We start from the raw sequence: 19,562 nt of genomic DNA, 5'->3' as shown, positions 1-19,562 counted from the left end.
GTGGTTTTTGCGCTCGTGGGAGAAAATTACTATACGGACTCTCACTTTGGATAAGGGGTAACCTAATTACTAAGGGGTGACCCATTTCCAGGCATCTGCTAAAGCGAGACCAGCACAGGATAGGGGGAGGTCACTTTCTTCTCAAATTCGAATGAAATTTTGGCGGGAAAAAACATCCAGCAAAGAACCAAACTTTGGGTTGGATTTCGAAGGTGTTTTAGAGAGATTCAATCGCTGAAATTTGTTGGGATGGACGTGATTGAGCATAACAGGCTTGGTATGTGCGCTGGAATCGATCAAATTGGGCTGGATAATCCATAAAAAGGAAATAGAGTTTGAGTTTTGCACGGAAACTTTGTGGAATTATTTTAGGAATTTCAGGGAGACTAAAGGCGTGATATTGTTTCCTAAGGTGAGATTCTATATAAGGAAGAGTTTCGGATGATTTGGAAGTCTTAGAAACGCGTAAGGAAGTTGGCAGAGAAGATTATTGCCGTGGCTTGCACGAAAAGAAAAAGAGAGAATTAATCGCTATTTTTAGGTTTCTGAGCAGTATAAAATGTGTGTTCGAGTCCCAGGGAAGGTTACGAAGTTATTGGAGAAATCGCAGAGGAGTTTGTAGCACTACAGAGCTGAATTGATCAAGTTGCAGGAAAACCCAAGTTTCTGCTGCTGCTGCTGAAGAACAAACGTTGCAAATAAGAACAACGTCTCAAATTTGTAATGTTGCTACAGTAACTTCTTTGTAACAGTCAGTCCTTTTTTTTGCAACGCCATTACATCGTTGCAAACAATCAGTTTTATAGTTTTTCATTCTTTTAATCAACTTTTGGGCTAAGAACAAATATTTTGAGCAAGTGATTAATATGAGGAGCTAAACCCCATTGCTGAGGCGACGGAGGAAGCCATTTTTCCAAATATTATGTGGTAAATTCTATTTAATTTAATTTTTGTAATTCTTTTATGATTATTTGCACTGAACTGAAATTGAATTTATGATTCTGATTAAGTGGTTGTGTTCTCAATTGATGGGTCATGTTTAGGTTAAGTCTTTTGATGGTCCATGCTTTCGATTTACAGCTATTGTTTTGAGAATCTACTTGTCTAGGAGAATATTGGAATCACTTCAAACGTAAAGAGTTGCATAATTATTGACTAGATTAAATCACATAAAAATTGGAGATTGGTGGAATCCTGAGTCTCAGTGCTTTTTATAATCTTGATAACAATTTCTTTTTAAGTTTTCTATTTTAATTTGAGTCTAAAATCGAGTCCACACAATCCGAGTTGAACGAACTTTACTACCACTTAAAAACTACATCAATTTTTGGCGCCGCCAAACGCGGATTTGTATTAGGTTTTAGGTTTTAGATTTATTTTATTTCTTTTAGAATTTTTGTTCTCTTTTACGCCTTTGGTATTTTTCGATTCTTTTCAGATTGGAGCGAAGCTACAAGGAAAGAAAAAGTGCTATAAAAGGAAAGCATCGCCAAAGAAGGAAAGAAAAGAGGAATCCGAAAGGAGTGAAGAAGAATATTTTGTGTATAGTTATTTTGTTTTATTTTTAGAAACTGTAAATAGGGTTTTATTTTTTGTAATTTTTCTTTTTATTTTTGGACACTTTTTGGACTTTATTTTTGGACTTGGACATTATTATTTTTAAACCCTAAGGAAGGGTTAAGATTAAATATAAACTGTTTGCAGGGAAGGACGACAGTTACGATACTGTCTCGGCCCCTCGGGTTCGTACACTGACATTGGAGTTGGTGACCTGAGTCGACTTCAACGGTTCATCGGCCGTTTGGTACGGGAGGTAAGACTCCATCCACCCACGAATCCCCTGTCAGTGGGTTTTATTTTGTGTGACAACTCACACCCCTGCAATAGAATGTCTAACTGGTATTACAAGAGCAAATACAACGAATATCCGACTGAGTTTCAAAATGGACGTTACTACTTTGACCATAGTGTGAATAGTGGTTGGGAACATCAGCCTTTTCAAGGTTATGGCTCATACCTTGATGAGCCCAATTACTATCCACACACGCACCGGTCATACGAGAAAAATTCTTATATTTCTCCTTTAGAAGAGTCCCTCAGGAAATTAGAGGAGTCGACACGTAAGTTAGCTGAGATGAATAACTTAGTTTATGACGAAAGAGAACTTTCTATAGAGGAATCCTTCAAGCTGATAGCTGAGACGAACGAAAGAATTGCTCGAAATAATCTTAATTTCCAATACAGTGATTCCAATAGTACCCTTGAAAATGAGGATAGTTATTTGCATAATCAAGATGACGAGGATGAAATTGGTAACACTACTTGTTTAGATGAAGTTCAACCATTTTCATGTTATTATGATGATTATGATGTGGATAGTGTTGATGAAGAATTTGAAATATATAGGCATAGTGATCAGGAATTTGTTACTCCAAATGAACTTTATGATGATAGTGTTATTTTTGGTTCAGATCCCGATAATTTTAATGATTATTCACCTATTCAAAAAGACGAGGATTTGATTAGAGATACCACTTCTTTAGATGATGTAGTATTTCCTTTTGATTACGAAGTCAATAATGGTTTAGAGGAACGAGTTTATCCTGAGAATACCGTTTTAGAGTCTAGCGATTTAGAAACAATGGTCTTAGACGAAGAAAATGAACTCGTACAACTATTAAATATGAGTGAGGATGCGTCACTTGAGTATAACCTAGAAGAAGCAATTGACTATTTTCAGGATTCCAACGATCTAGAAATTGAGGAAGTTGTGACTAGTCTTTCTAGAGACACTGAAAACTCTAAGTTTGGGGGTGATTATCATTCTCCATGTGCTTTAACTGTTAGCAAGCTCCCTCACTTGGGACTTTACATATGTGCCTCAACCATTTTACAAGATTATCTTCATACACGTTTTCCTGAACCTAGTGATGTCCATAAGGAAGTTCAGTTGTTAGAAACCCATCCTATGGTTGATGTGGTTTACCCAGGCTATGATATCCAGACTGACTTTGTTTTCCCACCAAATATTTTTCAACCGATTGTGGGAATGTGTAAGTTTCAGATGTGTCAGTTATTAAGTTTTGAGACTAAACCTAATTACTTTAGGAGATTAGGATCAACATATTTGTTTAAGGAAGACCACCACTCTTATTGTGATCAGTTGTGTGAGTCAAAACTGATTGACTTTAAGGATCCACAATTATTCAGGTTATTATTTATGTGCTTCTAAGTTTTTACTTGAGTTTTTCCAGACTCTAATACCTGAACCGGACCTTAGCTTTGAGGAATTCCAGCGCATGAAAATATTTTATCTAGACCCTTTCATAGAGCCTGAACCACAACTAGATGTAGTTGTCTTAAACAGGAAACTAGACAAGGGTGCGCTTTATTTGTTAATTTTCTTGGCATGTTGCAGATTCCTTTTACTTGTGATAGCTCTATTTGGTTTTGATGACCCACAGATATTTCGGCTATTACTTTATGATACGAGGTGATTAATCCTTTCTTATGTCTGGCTGAAGACGTTAAACTTAGCACTTCTTGGGAGGTAACCCAATCTCATGCAACATGGTAATATCTTTCCTTATCTCTTTTGCTTCAAATGGTAACAGTTTCTCCTTATTCATGCTTTTAATTTTATCTTTAGAACATTGAGGAAAATGTTAGATTTAAGTTTGGGGGTATGGGAGAAATTTTTTAGTTGCAATATGAATAAATAAACTCCAGAGACTAGGAATTTATGCCTATTTAGGATGGCACTAACTAATCTAAGTGGATGGAAGCATTTTGATTGTAGGAGTTGAGGAACCAATCTGATTAGATGGCAACATCTAGAAGAGTCTATTCATAAAAGCACAGAGCTCAGGTGTTAGAAATAACATGATAGTTTCATCATATCTCGTTGAGTCCTTTTCGCTTATATTTTTATTTTATTTTGTTTTTAAACTATGTTTCTAGAAGTGATTAGGTGGGGCCCACGATTCAAGTTGTTACCAATGCTAGGGTGAATTAGAGTGATTGAGTTACAAATAAAAAGAAAAAAAGACCAGACCAATTAGACCAAACGGATCAAAAAAAAAATGATGAATGAAATGAAAAAGCTGCAAAAAAAAAAATTCAGTGAATAAAGTCGACCACTGGTTCCCTTGTATATGCCAGTTGTGTTAAACTAGAATTAGGATTATCGATCACTGGTTCCCTTGTATATGCCAGTTGTGTTGATATTAGTCAGACTAAGTATCTCAATCCATTATGATAGGTTCATTTTGGCGGAGGCCTTCAGACAGATATGGGAAACGCTGTTCACTTAGTAAACATCAAAACCATCTATGTTTTTCTATTTCCATCTTCTTGATCTATCCATGTGATTAGTTTTGACTCTGGATATTGATGTCCATAGTGCGACTATCTTAGTAGAGCTCTGTCACTTTATATGAATTTTAGTATGCTTGAGTGCAAACTCGTGTACATCAATTGGAATTTCGCATCAGGGTACTTCTTCCTGTAGTCAATAAGTATGCCAACCAAGGAGATTCTTTAATGCCTTCCAAGGTTCTGCGTAGATAGCTAAGGTCTGGAGTAAAGGTTTTGTGGGTATACCTCTTGTAAGCCCTCCGGAGACAACACTCCGCCTAGGGCTGAACATGGTTTCGGTTTTCCGCTGGAACCGGAACAAACCAGACCAATTAGGAAGAAACCAAACCGAACCATTTACTAATGGATTGGTTACGGTGTAGAAAGTGAAAAACCGATAATGTTGGTTTTGGTTTGGTTTGACCTCTAAAACCGAACCAAAAACCATTGGAAAACCGATTAATTTTTAAACTTATTTTGTGCCGTCGATTTACAAGTATTAGATTCTACCTATTGATTTAGAGGATAAATAGAAACCCTAAATCTAATATTTCATTATGATACTCTCCCTCTTTCTCTTTCTCCTTCTCTCAGTTGCCTCCCTTCTCCACTCCCAACTACAGCTGCTGCTACTCGACTTTTTTCTTCCCGTCTTCCTTCTCGACTTTTTTGTCAATAACTAAATTAAGATATATCATATATCTTCTTTTGATCTCTAGAATTAGAGTAAGATTTAACTATTCTTGATATTTTTTTATTTTATTTTTTTTGTCTGTAAATTTGTGTAAACCAATACTATCGGCAACTACGATTTTTTTATTTGTAAATTTGTGTATTTTGTTTTGGTGTGACATAATTATTGGTTAACCAAAAACCATTGGGACAAACCGAAACCAACTGGAACCATTTGGAAACCGAACCAATGGTTAATGGATTCGTTTGGTTTAGATTTTTAGAAACCAATAGTATTGGTTTCGGTTTTGGTTTGGCTAGAAACCGAACCAAAACCGACCATGAACAGCCCTAACTCCGCCACTAGGGACACCTAGGGGTTTAAAGGCTTATTGCATACGCTAAATGCAATCGACGATGCCTACGACAGTGAGTTAGGATTTTATTTTCTATTTGATTTGCTCGAGAACTAGCAAATAATAAGTTTGGGGGTATTTGATAGGCACATTTTTGTGTCTTATATAATCTCAATTGTATATATTATTAGTGCTCGATTTTATATTTATTATGGCTTTTTATGTCCCTGTAGGTATTTTTGGAGAAATAAGCTTTTGCGGCGAAATTAACTAAAAAAAAGTGGTTTTTGCGCTCGTGGGAGAAAATTACTATACGGACTCTCACTTTGGATAAGGGGTAACCTAATTACTAAGGGGTGACCTATTTCCAGGCATCTGCTAAAGCGAGACCAGCACAGGATAGGGGGAGGTCACTTTCTTCTCAAATTCGAATGAAATTTTGGCGGGAAAAATATCCAGCAAAGAACCAAACTTTGGGTTGGATTTCGAAGGTGTTTTAGAGAGATTCAATCGCTGAAATTTGTTGGGCTGGACGTGATTGAGCATAACAGGCTTGGTATGTGCGCTGGAATCGATCAAATTGGGCTGGATAATCCAGAAAAAGGAAACAGAGTTTGAGTTTTGCACGGAAACTTTGTGGAATTATTTTAGGAATTTCAGGGAGACTAAAGGCGTGATATTGTTTCCTAAGGTGAGATTCTATCTAAGGAAGAGTTTCAGATGATTTGGAAGTCTTAGAAACGCGTAAGGAAGTTGGCAGAGAAGATTATTGCCGTGGCTTGCACGAAAAGAAAAAGAGAGAATTAATCGCTATTTTTAGGTTTCTGAGCAGTATAAAAGGTGTGTTCGAGTCCCAGGGAAGGTTACGAAATTATTGGAGCAATCGCAGAGGAGTTTGTAGCACTACAGAGCTGAATTGATCAAGTTGCAGGAAAACCCAAGTTTCTGCTGCTGCTGCTGAAGAAAAAAACGTTGCAAATAAGAACAGCGTCTCAAATTTGTAACGCTGCTACAGTAACTTCTTTGTAACAGTCAGTCATTTGTTTTGCAACGCCATTACATCGTTGCAAACAATCAGTTTTATAGTTTTTCATTCTTTTAATCAACTTTTGGGCTAAGAACAAATATTTTGAGCAAGTGATTAATATGAGGAGCTAAACCCCATTGCCGAGGCGACGGAGGAAGCCATTTTTCCAAATATTATGTGGTAAATTCTATTTAATTTAATTTTTGTAATTCTTTTATGATTATTTGCACTGAACTGAAATTGAATTTATGATTCTGATTAAGTGGTTGTGTTCTCAATTGATGGGTCATGCTTAGGCTAAGTCTTTTGATGGTCCATGCTTTCGATTTACAGCTATTGTTTTGAGAATCTACTTGTCTAGGCGAATGTTGGAATCACTTCAAGCGTAAAGAGTTGCATAATTATTGACTAGATTAAATCACATAAAAATTGGAGATTGGTGGAATCCTGAGTCTCAGTGCTTTTTATAATCTTGATAACAATTTCTTTTTAAGTTTTCTATTTGAATTTGAGTCTAAAATCGATTCCACACAATCCGAGTTGAACGAACTTTACTACCACTTAAAAACTACATCACTAGGCCAGGTACGAAACGTCGTATATATGATATATGCTTCCGATGAAGGCTTGCAATTCCTTCGTATTTGTTGGGGGCACCATGGTTGTGATCGCCTCAACCTTGCTCGGGTCTGTCTGAATTCCCTCATTGGTCACCACGAAGCCGAGGAATTTTCGTGACGTCACCCCGAAAGCGCATTTGAGGGGATTCATTCTAAGCTTAAACTTCCTGCATCTCTCAAAGGATGTATTTAGATGAGAGATGTGATCTTCGTCCGCTTGTGTTTTGACCATAATGTCGTCGACATAAACCTCCACCGTCTGGTGTAGTAGATCATGAAATATGGACGTCATGGCGCGCTGGTATGTGGCGCCGGCATTTTTCAGACCGAAGGGCATTACCACGTAGTAGAAATTCTCGTATGGAGTTTGAAAAGCGGTCTTCTTTGTGTCGACCTGAGCCATTCTTATCTGGTTGTACCCACTGAAGCCAACCATGAAGGAGTAGCGCTGCTTGCCTCCTATCGCGTCCGGCATCATGTCGATATTAGGCAGGGGAAGTCGTCTTTTGGGCAAGCTTGATTTAGGTCCCTATAATCCCCACAACACCTGATATTTCCATTTTTCTTCACCACGGGTACAATGTTAGCTAGCCAGGTCGGATGTTGGATAGGTTTGATGTACTTGGCCTTGAGAAACCGTTATACCTCTTCTTTTATCGCAAGAGTCGTGGCTCTAAGGAACTCCATGCTTCTTTGCTTTACTAGTTTGAACTCGGGTGACACTCCGAGGTTGTGGGCCACAAGCTTGCTGTCTAGTCCTGGCATTTCGTCGTAATCAAAGGCGAAGATATCTTTATAGTCTATGAGTAGTGTGATCAACGCTTCCCTTTCTTCTTTGTCTAGGCTTTTGCTTATCATGATGGGGCGCCTTTCCTCCTGTGTTACTATATTGATTTCCTCTATACCATCTACAGTGAAATCTCCAGGTACTCGCTCTCCCGTGGTCATGGGGGTCTCGTCTGTGAGCTGATCTCGCAGTTCCTCATCATCGATTGTGTTATAAGTCAGCTCAGCTAATCCTTGCTTATTGTTTTCATAGGGAGTCTTTGTCTCACTTATCGACACATCGCCGCAGTCTTGTGCATCTGCGGATACTCCCTCAGTTAATTGCTACAAGCAATATACGTGTCCTCCATCCGGTTTAGAGAAGCGCTGGAACCTGGGTTGCTCTTCCTGATTCCTTTTTCTGTCAGCTGGGAACACCATCCTCGATGGGCTAAATACAGACTTGGTTGGCTATGGTTTTTCTACCCCCCCTCATTTTGGGAACGGAGTGAGACGTACTTCGGGTACTTCATCCACCTCCTTTGGTTCATCGTAGAAGATGGCGTCTGCCATGTACGCTTCCTCGGGATCGAAAGGGTTGCTTGTAGCTGCTATCCGATACTGTTGTCCTCCCATATTGGTCTTAACACACTGGTGGTATGTTGACGCCACTACCTTGTGGTTGAGTAACCATCCCCGTCCTAGCAACACATGAAATGTGGTATCATCTTCCAGTATGTATAATGATGTGAGGGCTCGGATCGGTCCGATCTTCATGACTAGGTTGACGATCCCGACGGTCATCTGGGTATGACAGCCGAATCCCCTTAATGTAGTAGTTCACATCCTGATCGCGGAGCGCTGTACCCTCAAGACGTCTAGCGTATGCATTGAGATCATATTTAGGGCGCTCCCCCATCTACTAAGGCTCTCTTCAACGGTTTCTTGTTGATATATGCGGTTAAGTACAAGGGCCTAAGAAGTTTCCCTGGGTAGCACATGTCTTCATCGGTAAACACGATTGCTTCCTTGGGGAGGGGAGTCGTAAGGTTTTCCCGCCGCTATAGCTGATATAGCCTTTGATGCATCTTTGATCTGATTCTCGCTGAAACCGAGGGAATCAAAGAATTGTTGGGCTAATACTTTTTTTTGCAAAATTGCTGGCTACCCCAATGGTGTTCGTGAATGCAGGGTTATCCATATCGACCTCGTAAGCCTCTTCCTTATTGTCATCCCAGGGTTTCCAAACGTCCCCGCTTGGGTCATGAGTTAGCATCATGACTTGATGTTGGACCACCTTACCATTCTCGGGATTACCCATCTCAATCTCGCCTATCTCCATCTTCTTCTGGAACGTTCTTCGGAGGTTGTAGTAATCAATAGTGGGATGTTGTATCCTTCGATGGAAATGATAGTATCTTGCATCATTTTGGTCGATGGCGCTGAGGTTCGTCTTTTTTAGGGGCAACTGGGTCTCTTTGTTCGCCACCCATTGTTCCAACAGACCCACAATCTGCTCTTTAATGCAAGTAAAGGGCGGAGGGAGCGCTTGTGTGCTCCAGCCTTCTATGTTATTGCTCGCAAAGATGTTCCTAGGCGCGGTTGACACTGTATTAACTGTATTTCGCTAAATGTAGTCCGAGTTATGCTCCTCGACAATGTCGGCGATCCTTGTTGCCGCTTCTTCCAGATCGACGAATGTTGGAAAGCGGAAGTTGACCAAGCTTTTATTGAACGACGGGGTCATTCCTCGTACACATATCTCCACTAGTGCTTCTTCCTTAACGTCTTCGTGACAATCCAGAGTGAGGAGCCGAAACCTGGAAATATATTTTCTTATCTCCTCACCTGGGTGCTGATTGCACTTGCTCATGTCTATAGTTGTAACCTTCCTTTTTGCTGAATATAACTTTTTTAGGAAGAGAGTGGACATGGTTTCCCACGAGCTGATGCTTCCCGACTTTAGGTTGTCATACCAAGTAAATGTTGTATCAGTTAGCGACTTTGGGAATTCCCTCAGGCATAGCTTCCCATTAGCTGCGTGATCATTCATAGTAGATAGGAATCGGCTGAGGTGTTCTCGCACATTACCTTGGCCATTGTAGACCTTGAATTTTGGTGAAGTATATTCTCTGGGTACTGGTATTCTGTGATTTCAGAGGAGTACGGGCTAGCCATGAAATCGTAGTTATCTTGCTTCACGACTCTGTAGTTCATTTCTAAGTACTTGGCCATCGCTTCTTGCTTCATGGCTATGGGTTCTTCCTCCTTTTCTCTCGTGTCCTCTGTTATTCCTCTGGTAATCTGTTCGGCGCTGGACGCTTTCAGGAGTTTTCTCAGTTCTTGCTCCTTACGGACGTGGTCCTCCAGCTCCTTTCACATCTCTTTTAGAGAAGGCTGTGAAGGTGACGTGTTCTCGACTTCCTGTTGCTTATCCTTCTCAAGTGGGGTATCTGGTTTCCTTACTTGTGTGATTGGGTCTGATACCATCCCTACTCTCTCGCCTTCTGGGTTAACTGGCAGGATTTAGGTTGGTTCTCGTTCGCGCTCGGACTAGCGCCTCATGAGTGTGTCATGGTGAGCTAGGCACGAACCTCCGGGTGTGGTCGCCAAAGGTTGAAGGGTGATTTTAGTTTTGGTTCTACCCGTCCTAGCTACACCAAGTGACCTCACTATACCAGCAATAGAGGAGAGAGATTTGTCTTTCCATTGTACATCTTCCTTCTTTATACAGACTTTCCAAAATGCCCCTTTCTTTTATGACATCATGCCATGTGTCCTAAACTTCTTTAATTACTTCTAATGCCACTCCTTCTTTAATATAACCTCTTTCTTATTTACTAATTCCTGTCTTATCCTTCCTTTAAATGAGTACTTTCTTGTTGGACTTGGGCTTAGTCCCCAAGTCCTTACATTTCCTTCCTGACATAACCACCTCTCCGGGGGCACCCCAAACCCGTTGAGGGGTATTATTTTTCATGTATCAACAGCTATGACTCTTTTCTGAAAAATTAGTTTCGGTTCAACCAGATACACAATTTCCACGAGCTAAGTTATGGTTAACACATACTACACATCCTCGAACTCCTAGTTGAGGCTTAGCTATCTATGAGAAATGAGAAAAATTCTCTACCACAATGGTTGTTCTAGGATACATTACGACCATTATATACTAATAGCGTGTTTGGATACACATCCAAAAGTAACTTTTTGACATCTAGAAGCAAAAAACAAGAAGTTAGTTCGGGTGTAACATTTCAGAAAGGCTTCTAGAAGCAAAAAAGTCGACTTTTTGTGAAGCAAAATATCTATACTTCTAAATTATGCTTCTAGTATCCAAACACGCTATAAGAAAATACGCACCGTAATGCTTGCTCTAAATATATGATGTAGTTAAATCCATATATGTGAAAGGGGTGAAAGTCGAACTCACAATCTCTCTAATTTTTTTGAGCAAGCGATATAACTACTAATGAGACATCAGTTCATTGGGGTGGGTACAAGTTTTGTTGATTGGAATTGGATTGCTAGGTTGGTTGCTCTTTCAGTTTAAGTTCTGTACTAAAACCCACATAAAAAAACTAAAGATCCTCTATTTAATATGGATTTTAGTACCTTCCCAAATAATTTGGCATCCCGGAGCAATGTTATCTAAAAATATAGTGTGATTCATAAACAGATGATTAAGATAATAAAGTATAATACAAATTTTATTTAGAAAAATAATTAATGAAACTTTGGTATTATTAATAATTGGTGTGGCGAATCAAGTTAATATATATACACGATTTATTAAAAAAGAAAAGCAAAGCAAAGGAAATTGCTCGTTCTCATTTGGTGTTAACCCAAAACGGAGAAGTTGTAGTCTTCCTCAAGCTTTCTCTACAGTAATCGAACACTATCATATAGAAATTGTGAGAAAGAAAGAAAGAAAGAAAGAAATAGATCTAATACTAGTGAGAGAGTTGCATAGATAAGTGTCTGTGACTCTTGCTTCACAGGTGAGCCAAGTTTTCTAGAGAGCAAGGGAGAAAGTAAATTGTGGAAAGCAACCAAAATTAGAAAGATGCACGCAAAAACAGATTCAGAAGTTACTAGTTTAGCAGCTTCATCACCAGGAAGATCATCACCAAGAAGACCAGTTTACTATGTACAGAGTCCATCAAGAGATTCACACGATGGAGAAAAAACAACAACATCATTTCATTCAACACCAGTGCTTAGTCCAATGGGTTCACCTCCACATTCTCATTCATCTGTTGGTCATCATTCTCGTGAATCTTCTTCGAGTAGATTCTCTGGATCTTTAAAACCTGGTTCTCGATCTAAAAATGATCGTGGAACAAGGAAAGGTGGTCAAAAACCATGGAATAATAAAGGAGATTGTGAGGTTATTGAAGAAGAAGGATTGCTCGATGAAGAAGATGCTCATAAATCTCTTCCTCGTCGTTGTTATGTTCTTGCCTTTGTTGTTGGTTTCTTCGTTCTTTTCTCTTTCTTCTCTTTGATTCTCTATGGTGCTAGTCGTCCTCAAAAACCTGTTATCACCATGAAGGTAAGAAATCCCATAATTCCCCGGAGTTCAATATTTTACTTTCTTAGATTTATAATTTCAGACCTTGAATTAAGTGAAGAATTTAAAACACTAGTTTAGTCATTAGAGCTGGATTAGATCTCTTCAGTTTCAATTCAGTATCAGTAGAAGTGAACAATTATTTAGTTTCATGATTAAGATTTGATTGAATTTATTTCAGAGCATAAAATTCGAGCATTTGTTGATTCAAGCTGGATCAGATTCAACAGGAGTAGCAACAGAAATGGTTTCCATGAATTCCTCTGTAAAGCTCTTATTTCGTAATACTGCAACATTTTTTGGAGTTCATGTTACTTCATCTCCTCTTCAGCTATCCTACTCTGACCTCAACCTTGCCAGTGGCTCTGTAAGTATATTTACCCCAATTTCAGATCTACATTTTCTCTATTTTTCAGTTTTAGTGAGTGAATTTTGACAAAAATTGTTGTTCAGATGAAGAAATTTTATCAATCAAGGAAGAGTCAAAGAACACTAACAGTTGTGGTTCAAGGAAACAAGATTCCATTATACGGTGGTGGAGCAACATTGAGCACTTCAACTGGAACTACCAATTTACCAATGGCAATGGAATTGAGTTTCAATATCAGATCTAGGGCATATGTTTTGGGGAAAATAGTTAAACCTAAATTTTACAAATCAGTCAATTGTTCTATTGTTTTTGATCCAAAGAAACTCAATGTTGCAATCCCACTCAAGAACTGCACCTACACCAGTTAAATTACGCACCAGGGAGTAAAGACTGAGAAACTGAAAACACTGAGGGTGGATATTGGAATATAGAGAAATGAGAAGGTCTCGTAATTTAATTTTAAACTAAATGAAGTGGAAAACTGGAAACAGCTAGATGGGCACCAGGGCAGGAACTATCGTGACGCGGGAATTAGTTGTCCGGATGCCCGAGAGGGACAAGTTGGGATTTTTTTTTTTTTTAGTTTTGTTGAAATTTATTACTGTAGATTATATTTTATTTATTTTATGATTGTTTAAATTACATAAAGATTTTGAAGACTTTACTTATTCTATTTAATAATTTTAATGGCATCTGTTTATCACACGTTAGTTGCTCTTCACCGACACTGTCGGTGGGCAAGAAAATAATAGAGTTGGCGTAGAAACGACACTGTACAGAGTGATCAAGGAAAAACTGAGCTTGTGTTCATAAATTCAGCCGAAAGATCATCTTATTTACTAGTCATGAAAACAGAAATGTACTGTTTCCCTAAGCTAGCCGTAACTGTGTTGCAAATGAAACATGTTGGGTTATTTAGCTTGATATGTCAGGACTAGGGAGTACTCCAAGGATTTGTTGGCAAACGGATCCCGAACATCAACATTACAGGAACTTAACTTGGAATAAATGAACTTGAAATTGACAAGAGCTACCGAAGTTGCTATCTATCATATTCACCCAGCTCTCTGTTTTTCAAGGTGTTGTTTTTGATACCTGTAGCTGAGGTCTTTATCAGTTCCGTATATATCACAATAAGTGAACGCTGACCCGAAGTTGCTATGACTTTCTCCACCAATATGATGATGGTAACCAAGGAATTCAGCACCACCATAGAATGGAATGTATTTAGTTGGGTTCCAGGGAAAGTCATACCCACTATGCGCTTTGATCTGAAGCAGACAAATCTAAGTCCAGAGGAAACATAACTGGTCCAAGAAATGAAACAATTTAAACCTCAGACATACGCCCATAGGGCGCTGTAAATCCAATTGGCGCCGTATACTCATAATGGGAATTCGATCACAAAAACACCGTTAGCAAATGCAAAACCATCTACAAAAACACCCATATAAAGCCGATTGATTATCTGCAAACTTTTCGATTAACAACTACCAAAGGAGGCAAATTATTGTGAAATGATAATTTCAGAATTTACCATTCTTCTCTTGAAGTCCAAATACAGTTCCTTCGGCTGTAATATGGTTAGCTCTACTGAAAAATCTTATGCTTCTCAAGCTTAAAAATGACAGGAAAAGAGACTGACAAAGAACTCTTACTGTCCCATTTGTCATGCCAAAATGAAACCAGAGCACCAGAATGTAAAGAAAGATTAGAATTGTTATTTATCAGCTGACTAGTTTCCGCAATACTTTTCCAGCATGAAATGCCTCAATGGTAGCTTTACGGTTTACCAGTAGACCAATGAGAGATTCGGGTACCATACTTTTCTGCTATATCTTAAACCATAGGTGATTCTTCTCAATCCGAAAACTCCAGCACCACTTAGATAACAAAGTTAAGCTCATCAATCTAAGATTTGGAATACCTAATCCTCCCTTTTCCTTGGTGCAATAAACCAATTTCTAGTTTACCAAATGTGAGCATTTACTTCCAGCCTTATTTTCCCAAAAAAATATTCCTCATCTTCATTTTCAATTGGGTAATATCCACAATTGGAGCTTTGAACAGAGAAAAATAAAACATAGGAAGAGCAGGGAGCATGCAGATGCACTTCAAAAGGGTGAGTATACTACCTTGAAGAGAGAGCACTGTCTCCAATGAGACAGTTTAGCATCAAATTTATCTATAATAGGATTCCAAATAACCTTAGAAGATGCCTTAGCCCTAAAAGCATGCTAAGATAAATAAAAGGGATTTCATCAGTTACACAACCTAATTCTAAGGCCCATCCTGACAATTCTGGAATGTCGCCAATTAGAATGAGTCTGGTTTTACGAGTCCAACAATGTACTCAATAATTGATCATAGAAAATAAATAAATTATGTAATTCATCTCTGGTGTTATTAAGAAATAAAATAGTATCATCAGCAAATGGTTTAACTCAATACCATGTTAATGCTTGAAAAGCCATTGCGCGTCTTCTGCTGAACAACTCCATCAATAAAACAAGGATAGCTTTCCATAGCAACGTTGGATATAGGATCTCCCCGTCTTAACCTAGATTTTTTGAGAAGCCAAAAAAAAAAACCACGACGGAAAAGAATGCAGATGATTTTTAGCAAAATATTAGCCATATATACCGTTTTGAACTAAAACCCATCCTCTGCTTGTTGATGGTGGTTTTTAGTTCAGGGCTAAAATTATAAAACCCTACATTTATTATGATGTCACTCTGCAAAGAGATAGAGCCATGTAAAAGTGATGAGTACACAACCTTTTCATTTGCGCATTAATTGAGCAATTCAATATGTTTACATGAAATTTATCTAGAATGGTGCATGTAACAACAATCCCATATATTCTGCAAATTTTGATACCCTGCTTTTATTATTCATTAATATAAGGCTCACTGAATACCTTCTGTGCTATGTTCCCCGGCTGAACCTTTAATATTGATGTGACATGACAATTAGTGTTCACTCGCAGCTGAGTAGCATGAATTTCCCGAAATATCAAGGTTAAGGTCTGCATAAAAGTACTCAGTCAGAAAGCATGCTGCTCTCTGGCAATAAATCCAAAACCTCTGTGTTAGCATGCAGATTTTGTGATAATTCACAAGATTCAAATACCAATCTAATTAATTTACAAATATTAGGTTTTTTGCGCCTTGCGCAGCATATCAGACCCTGCTGGTCGAAACTAAACCTAGGAAAACTAGGTAATTGATCCGTCGTGGATTAGTAGGTGCAAAGCCCTACCCAAAATAAAAAAACAAGGATAAAAGAGGAGCCGCGGAAAATAGGAGCAGCAACAAAGGGAGGTGTGACCGTGCCATAGGCCATCCGGCGCCACCTGTAGATGGCCACGCCCCCATTCTGCTTGCCGACCCTCATCTTTTCTATCGACCAATCAGGTTGCTCTAAATCCTCCACATGCACATGAGGTATGTTTGGCCGACCCCATTTCCTATTGACCAATCAAGTCGCTCTAAACCCGCCACAGTATTAAAAGAGGCAAATTACACCGGATGGCAGCAATGCCAATTAGCTTTCCAAACCGCGCCAGCATGGCATGCCAAACATGCCATTCCGCGCCACATATGCTAATCAGTATGCCAAACGCGCCAACATGCTAATCAGCATGCCAAACGTGCCATTCCGCGACAACATGCTAATTGGCATGCCAACGTGCCACAACAAGCGCGACTACGTGATTACTCACTTTTTGATCGTGGCCAATGCCATAACAAACCCCAGTTAGGGTTTTATGATCAAACACGACTTTTTCTTCAGTGCCATTAATCGAAACCCTAATTTCTGGTCGTGGCCCAAATTACTTCACTCTGGCCCCACAACATGCCACGAGCCATGATGTGCCCAGGAAACCCTAAAAATGGCACCATGCTATGGCCACCCACGGCTATCCTTGCGCCTGTGGACGTTCCCACATTATGGCCCCTGCCATAATTCCTTTGATGCAGCCATGGCACCATCTGCACAAAAAAATTCACCGTACTACGACCACATGCCACACGCGCTAATTAGGGTTCTGGCATACCAAACTCTAATTTAGGTAAGGCTGCTACGCCAACCATGCCAAATAATGCTACTTAGGGCATTAGGTTTGATACGGCAACTGAAGCCAATATTGCGGAGCCATATTTGGATCCAACACCAATATTCCATGATATAACGATCGCGGCTACGCCAGGCGCTATTCACGCCACTATGCCACTAGCATGTAACAATCATGCCATTACGCCACTGGCATGTGCCAATCGTGCCACCATGCCACTGGCGCCACTATGCCATCACTGGGTGCCAACGGAATGTTGCCATAATCAACGACCACCTTCTCTCATAAATTACAATCCCAGCCGTCTAAATTCGCCAAGGAATTGACCAGCCTATGGTAAATCTTAGGTGTCCAACCGAGACTAACCTAATAGCATCACACGCTATTCTCCTGCGGCAAGTCTCCTGAATTAACTTGCCACACATGGCTATCCGCCACCTAGTTGGCGTACAAGTAATCAGAATGACCAGGTCTTGCATACAAGACCCACTCAGCAATATGCTACACATTTTCCACGAAAATACTCGAGACATCAAACATGTCACAAACTGGGGGATGCTCATTAGGGTATTGGTCTGGCGGTTTACAGCGTGTGGCGTGCGACACGCCCATTATAAGAAAGTGTCAGGAAAGCGGGCAGTTAGTGGCGGCAAGAAGAAGTGGGGTAAACTAACCCGTTTCCTTCATAGTGGGGACGTGGTTTCTAGCATTTACACATTACCCCACTTCTCCATCACTCAGCTACTCCCACTTCTTACGAGATCAGGGTGTGTTCAACTATGACTAGTATAAATAGGTTCTACCTATTTCAACCAATAAGAGAGTTTTGGTTAACAACAACACAAGTATCCATAAAAACACCAGAGAACTGATAGATTACATTCCGCAAGCCAGTTCCATATTCTGATTCAAGTCATAAAATAGCCACACCTTCAGAATTAACCATTATGGTCTCAACACCTTCTTCGCTTCCCTCCCTAAGACCAACCCTTCTCCTTCATTTTGTGACCGAAGCAACACTGGAGTGACCATTTCTTGGTTTAGGCCAGGATTTTACAAATTGACCTCTCGAATCTAAAGTACTCCCGTGTGGTGCATTTGTTTAAGTCTAAATTCGTTTCTCAACAACACACCCAAATTTACCAAAACCAGCAGAAACAGTTTTTACACCAAAACAACTGGCGACCACCGTGGGAGATTAATCTTTCAGTCACAAAAAATCAATTCAAAAACATTTCCATTCTAGTTGGTCTTAGGCCTAATTCATTTCAATCACCAATTCCAACTTTTCCATACGTATCATGGTCATCCAAACCCTTCCAAAGCAACGAATCTCCGGGAACTTACTACCATGGAAGGTATGACAAAAATGCTAGAGGATATTGCTGGAATCCAAGTTGATATTATCAAGCGGCAGAATGAGACACTTCGTATCCTGAAGAGTATGATAATCTGATTGTGGAAAGAGTCGGCGAACACTTGCCCAAAGGATCCTACTGATTTCAGAGATGATTCGAAAAAATATTGAATCTTTGGCTAAGATCTGTGCCTCTACCAATTAGGATACTGACAGAACACGTAGTCGTGTCATGCAAGAGCATAAGATAAGCAACAAATTGAATTCTGTCGATGACAAAGAGCCAAGACAGTTTCATAAAACTAAGGTATGAGACTTTCCAGGTGCGCCACAATATCTACATGATAAAAGTAAAGAGTCGGCCTATGAATCTTTGTTGAAAAACCTTTATCTCCAAACCCTTGCAGAAGTTCAAAGAGTTGTCCAAAAGTCCACAGCCACAACTGCTTTACTGAAAAGAGAGGAACCTGAAGAAAGGGAAATCCGCCTAGATGCAAGCGCTGCACCAACAGACAATGTCCAGCCCAGCCACTTCGCGTCGCCGCCGTTGATGCAGGCCCTTCAAGAAAAATTACCCTTCAGCAACATGGCAGAAGCAAACAGCCCTTTTACGAATCAATGGTCGCTCAAGCATCGATTCCTCCCTCGAAAAGAGATTCATATCAAAGCCTACAAGAATCTCTACCACAGCATCCCCTGATACGAGAGAAGCTAGACTCAAAACATCCACGCTTCTCGTTGCCTATAATAAGAGTTCTAGAATTACTGGAAGTTTGGGTGCGAGAAGGAGCAGTCCAACTACCCCCGGTATGGCGCCCACCAACTGATGAAGAGATGTTAGATTCAAGATATTGCCACTATTACAGATTTATCCATCATCCTACCAGTGAATGCAATGGTCTGAAGCGCATTGTCTAAGAAAATATTGATTCAGGGGAATTGCGCCTGGGAACTGAAGATTCTCCACGTTACCACGGATCGACATAAAGATGTTACAAAGACAATAAAGAACGACTGGGGACTTCTCGCGTCCAGGATTGCGGAAAATTTAGTTTCGTTGGGAGGCCCCTAAGCGAGTAAGTTTTGTCAAGCAATGATTACACAACCCCTCATTTTGAATTCATTGGAAAGCTAACACAGACGTCAGCTCCATATTGAAAACTGAAGCTACATGACCCAATTGTTCTACGATTTCATATCTCTCATATATTTCCCCTTTTTCATGCAATACTTACAGTTTCTCCGAAACGATTGCGTTACTTGCATCCATAATTCGGATCCCAACATATTAGTTGATCCAAGTACCATTACTTTCAGAAAAAAATTACTTATGAAACCATTCCAAAAAATAAATCAATTCAAAGGATCCTTATAAAGCAATCATCTAT

General features: G+C 39.6%; 1 protein-coding gene across 1 annotated transcript; it reads left to right on the top strand.

The window, feature by feature from the left end:
• The first annotated feature begins 11,586 nt into the window (after nt 1-11,586).
• Nucleotides 11,587-13,412, top strand: LOC113346664. The gene is made up of 3 exons (XM_026590145.1): nt 11,587-12,351; nt 12,551-12,736; nt 12,823-13,412. Exons 1-3 carry the CDS (start codon nt 11,863-11,865, stop codon nt 13,105-13,107), a joined length of 960 nt encoding a protein of 319 aa, XP_026445930.1. The 5' UTR covers nt 11,587-11,862; the 3' UTR covers nt 13,108-13,412.
• Nucleotides 13,413-19,562: the final 6,150 nt, after the last annotated feature.

The sequence above is a fragment of the Papaver somniferum genome, chromosome 2 (genome assembly GCF_003573695.1).
Source record: "Papaver somniferum cultivar HN1 chromosome 2, ASM357369v1, whole genome shotgun sequence".
Taxonomy (NCBI): domain Eukaryota; kingdom Viridiplantae; phylum Streptophyta; class Magnoliopsida; order Ranunculales; family Papaveraceae; genus Papaver; species Papaver somniferum.
Note: the sequence above shows the minus strand (reverse complement) of the source record. Positions and strands in the feature narration are given on the sequence as shown.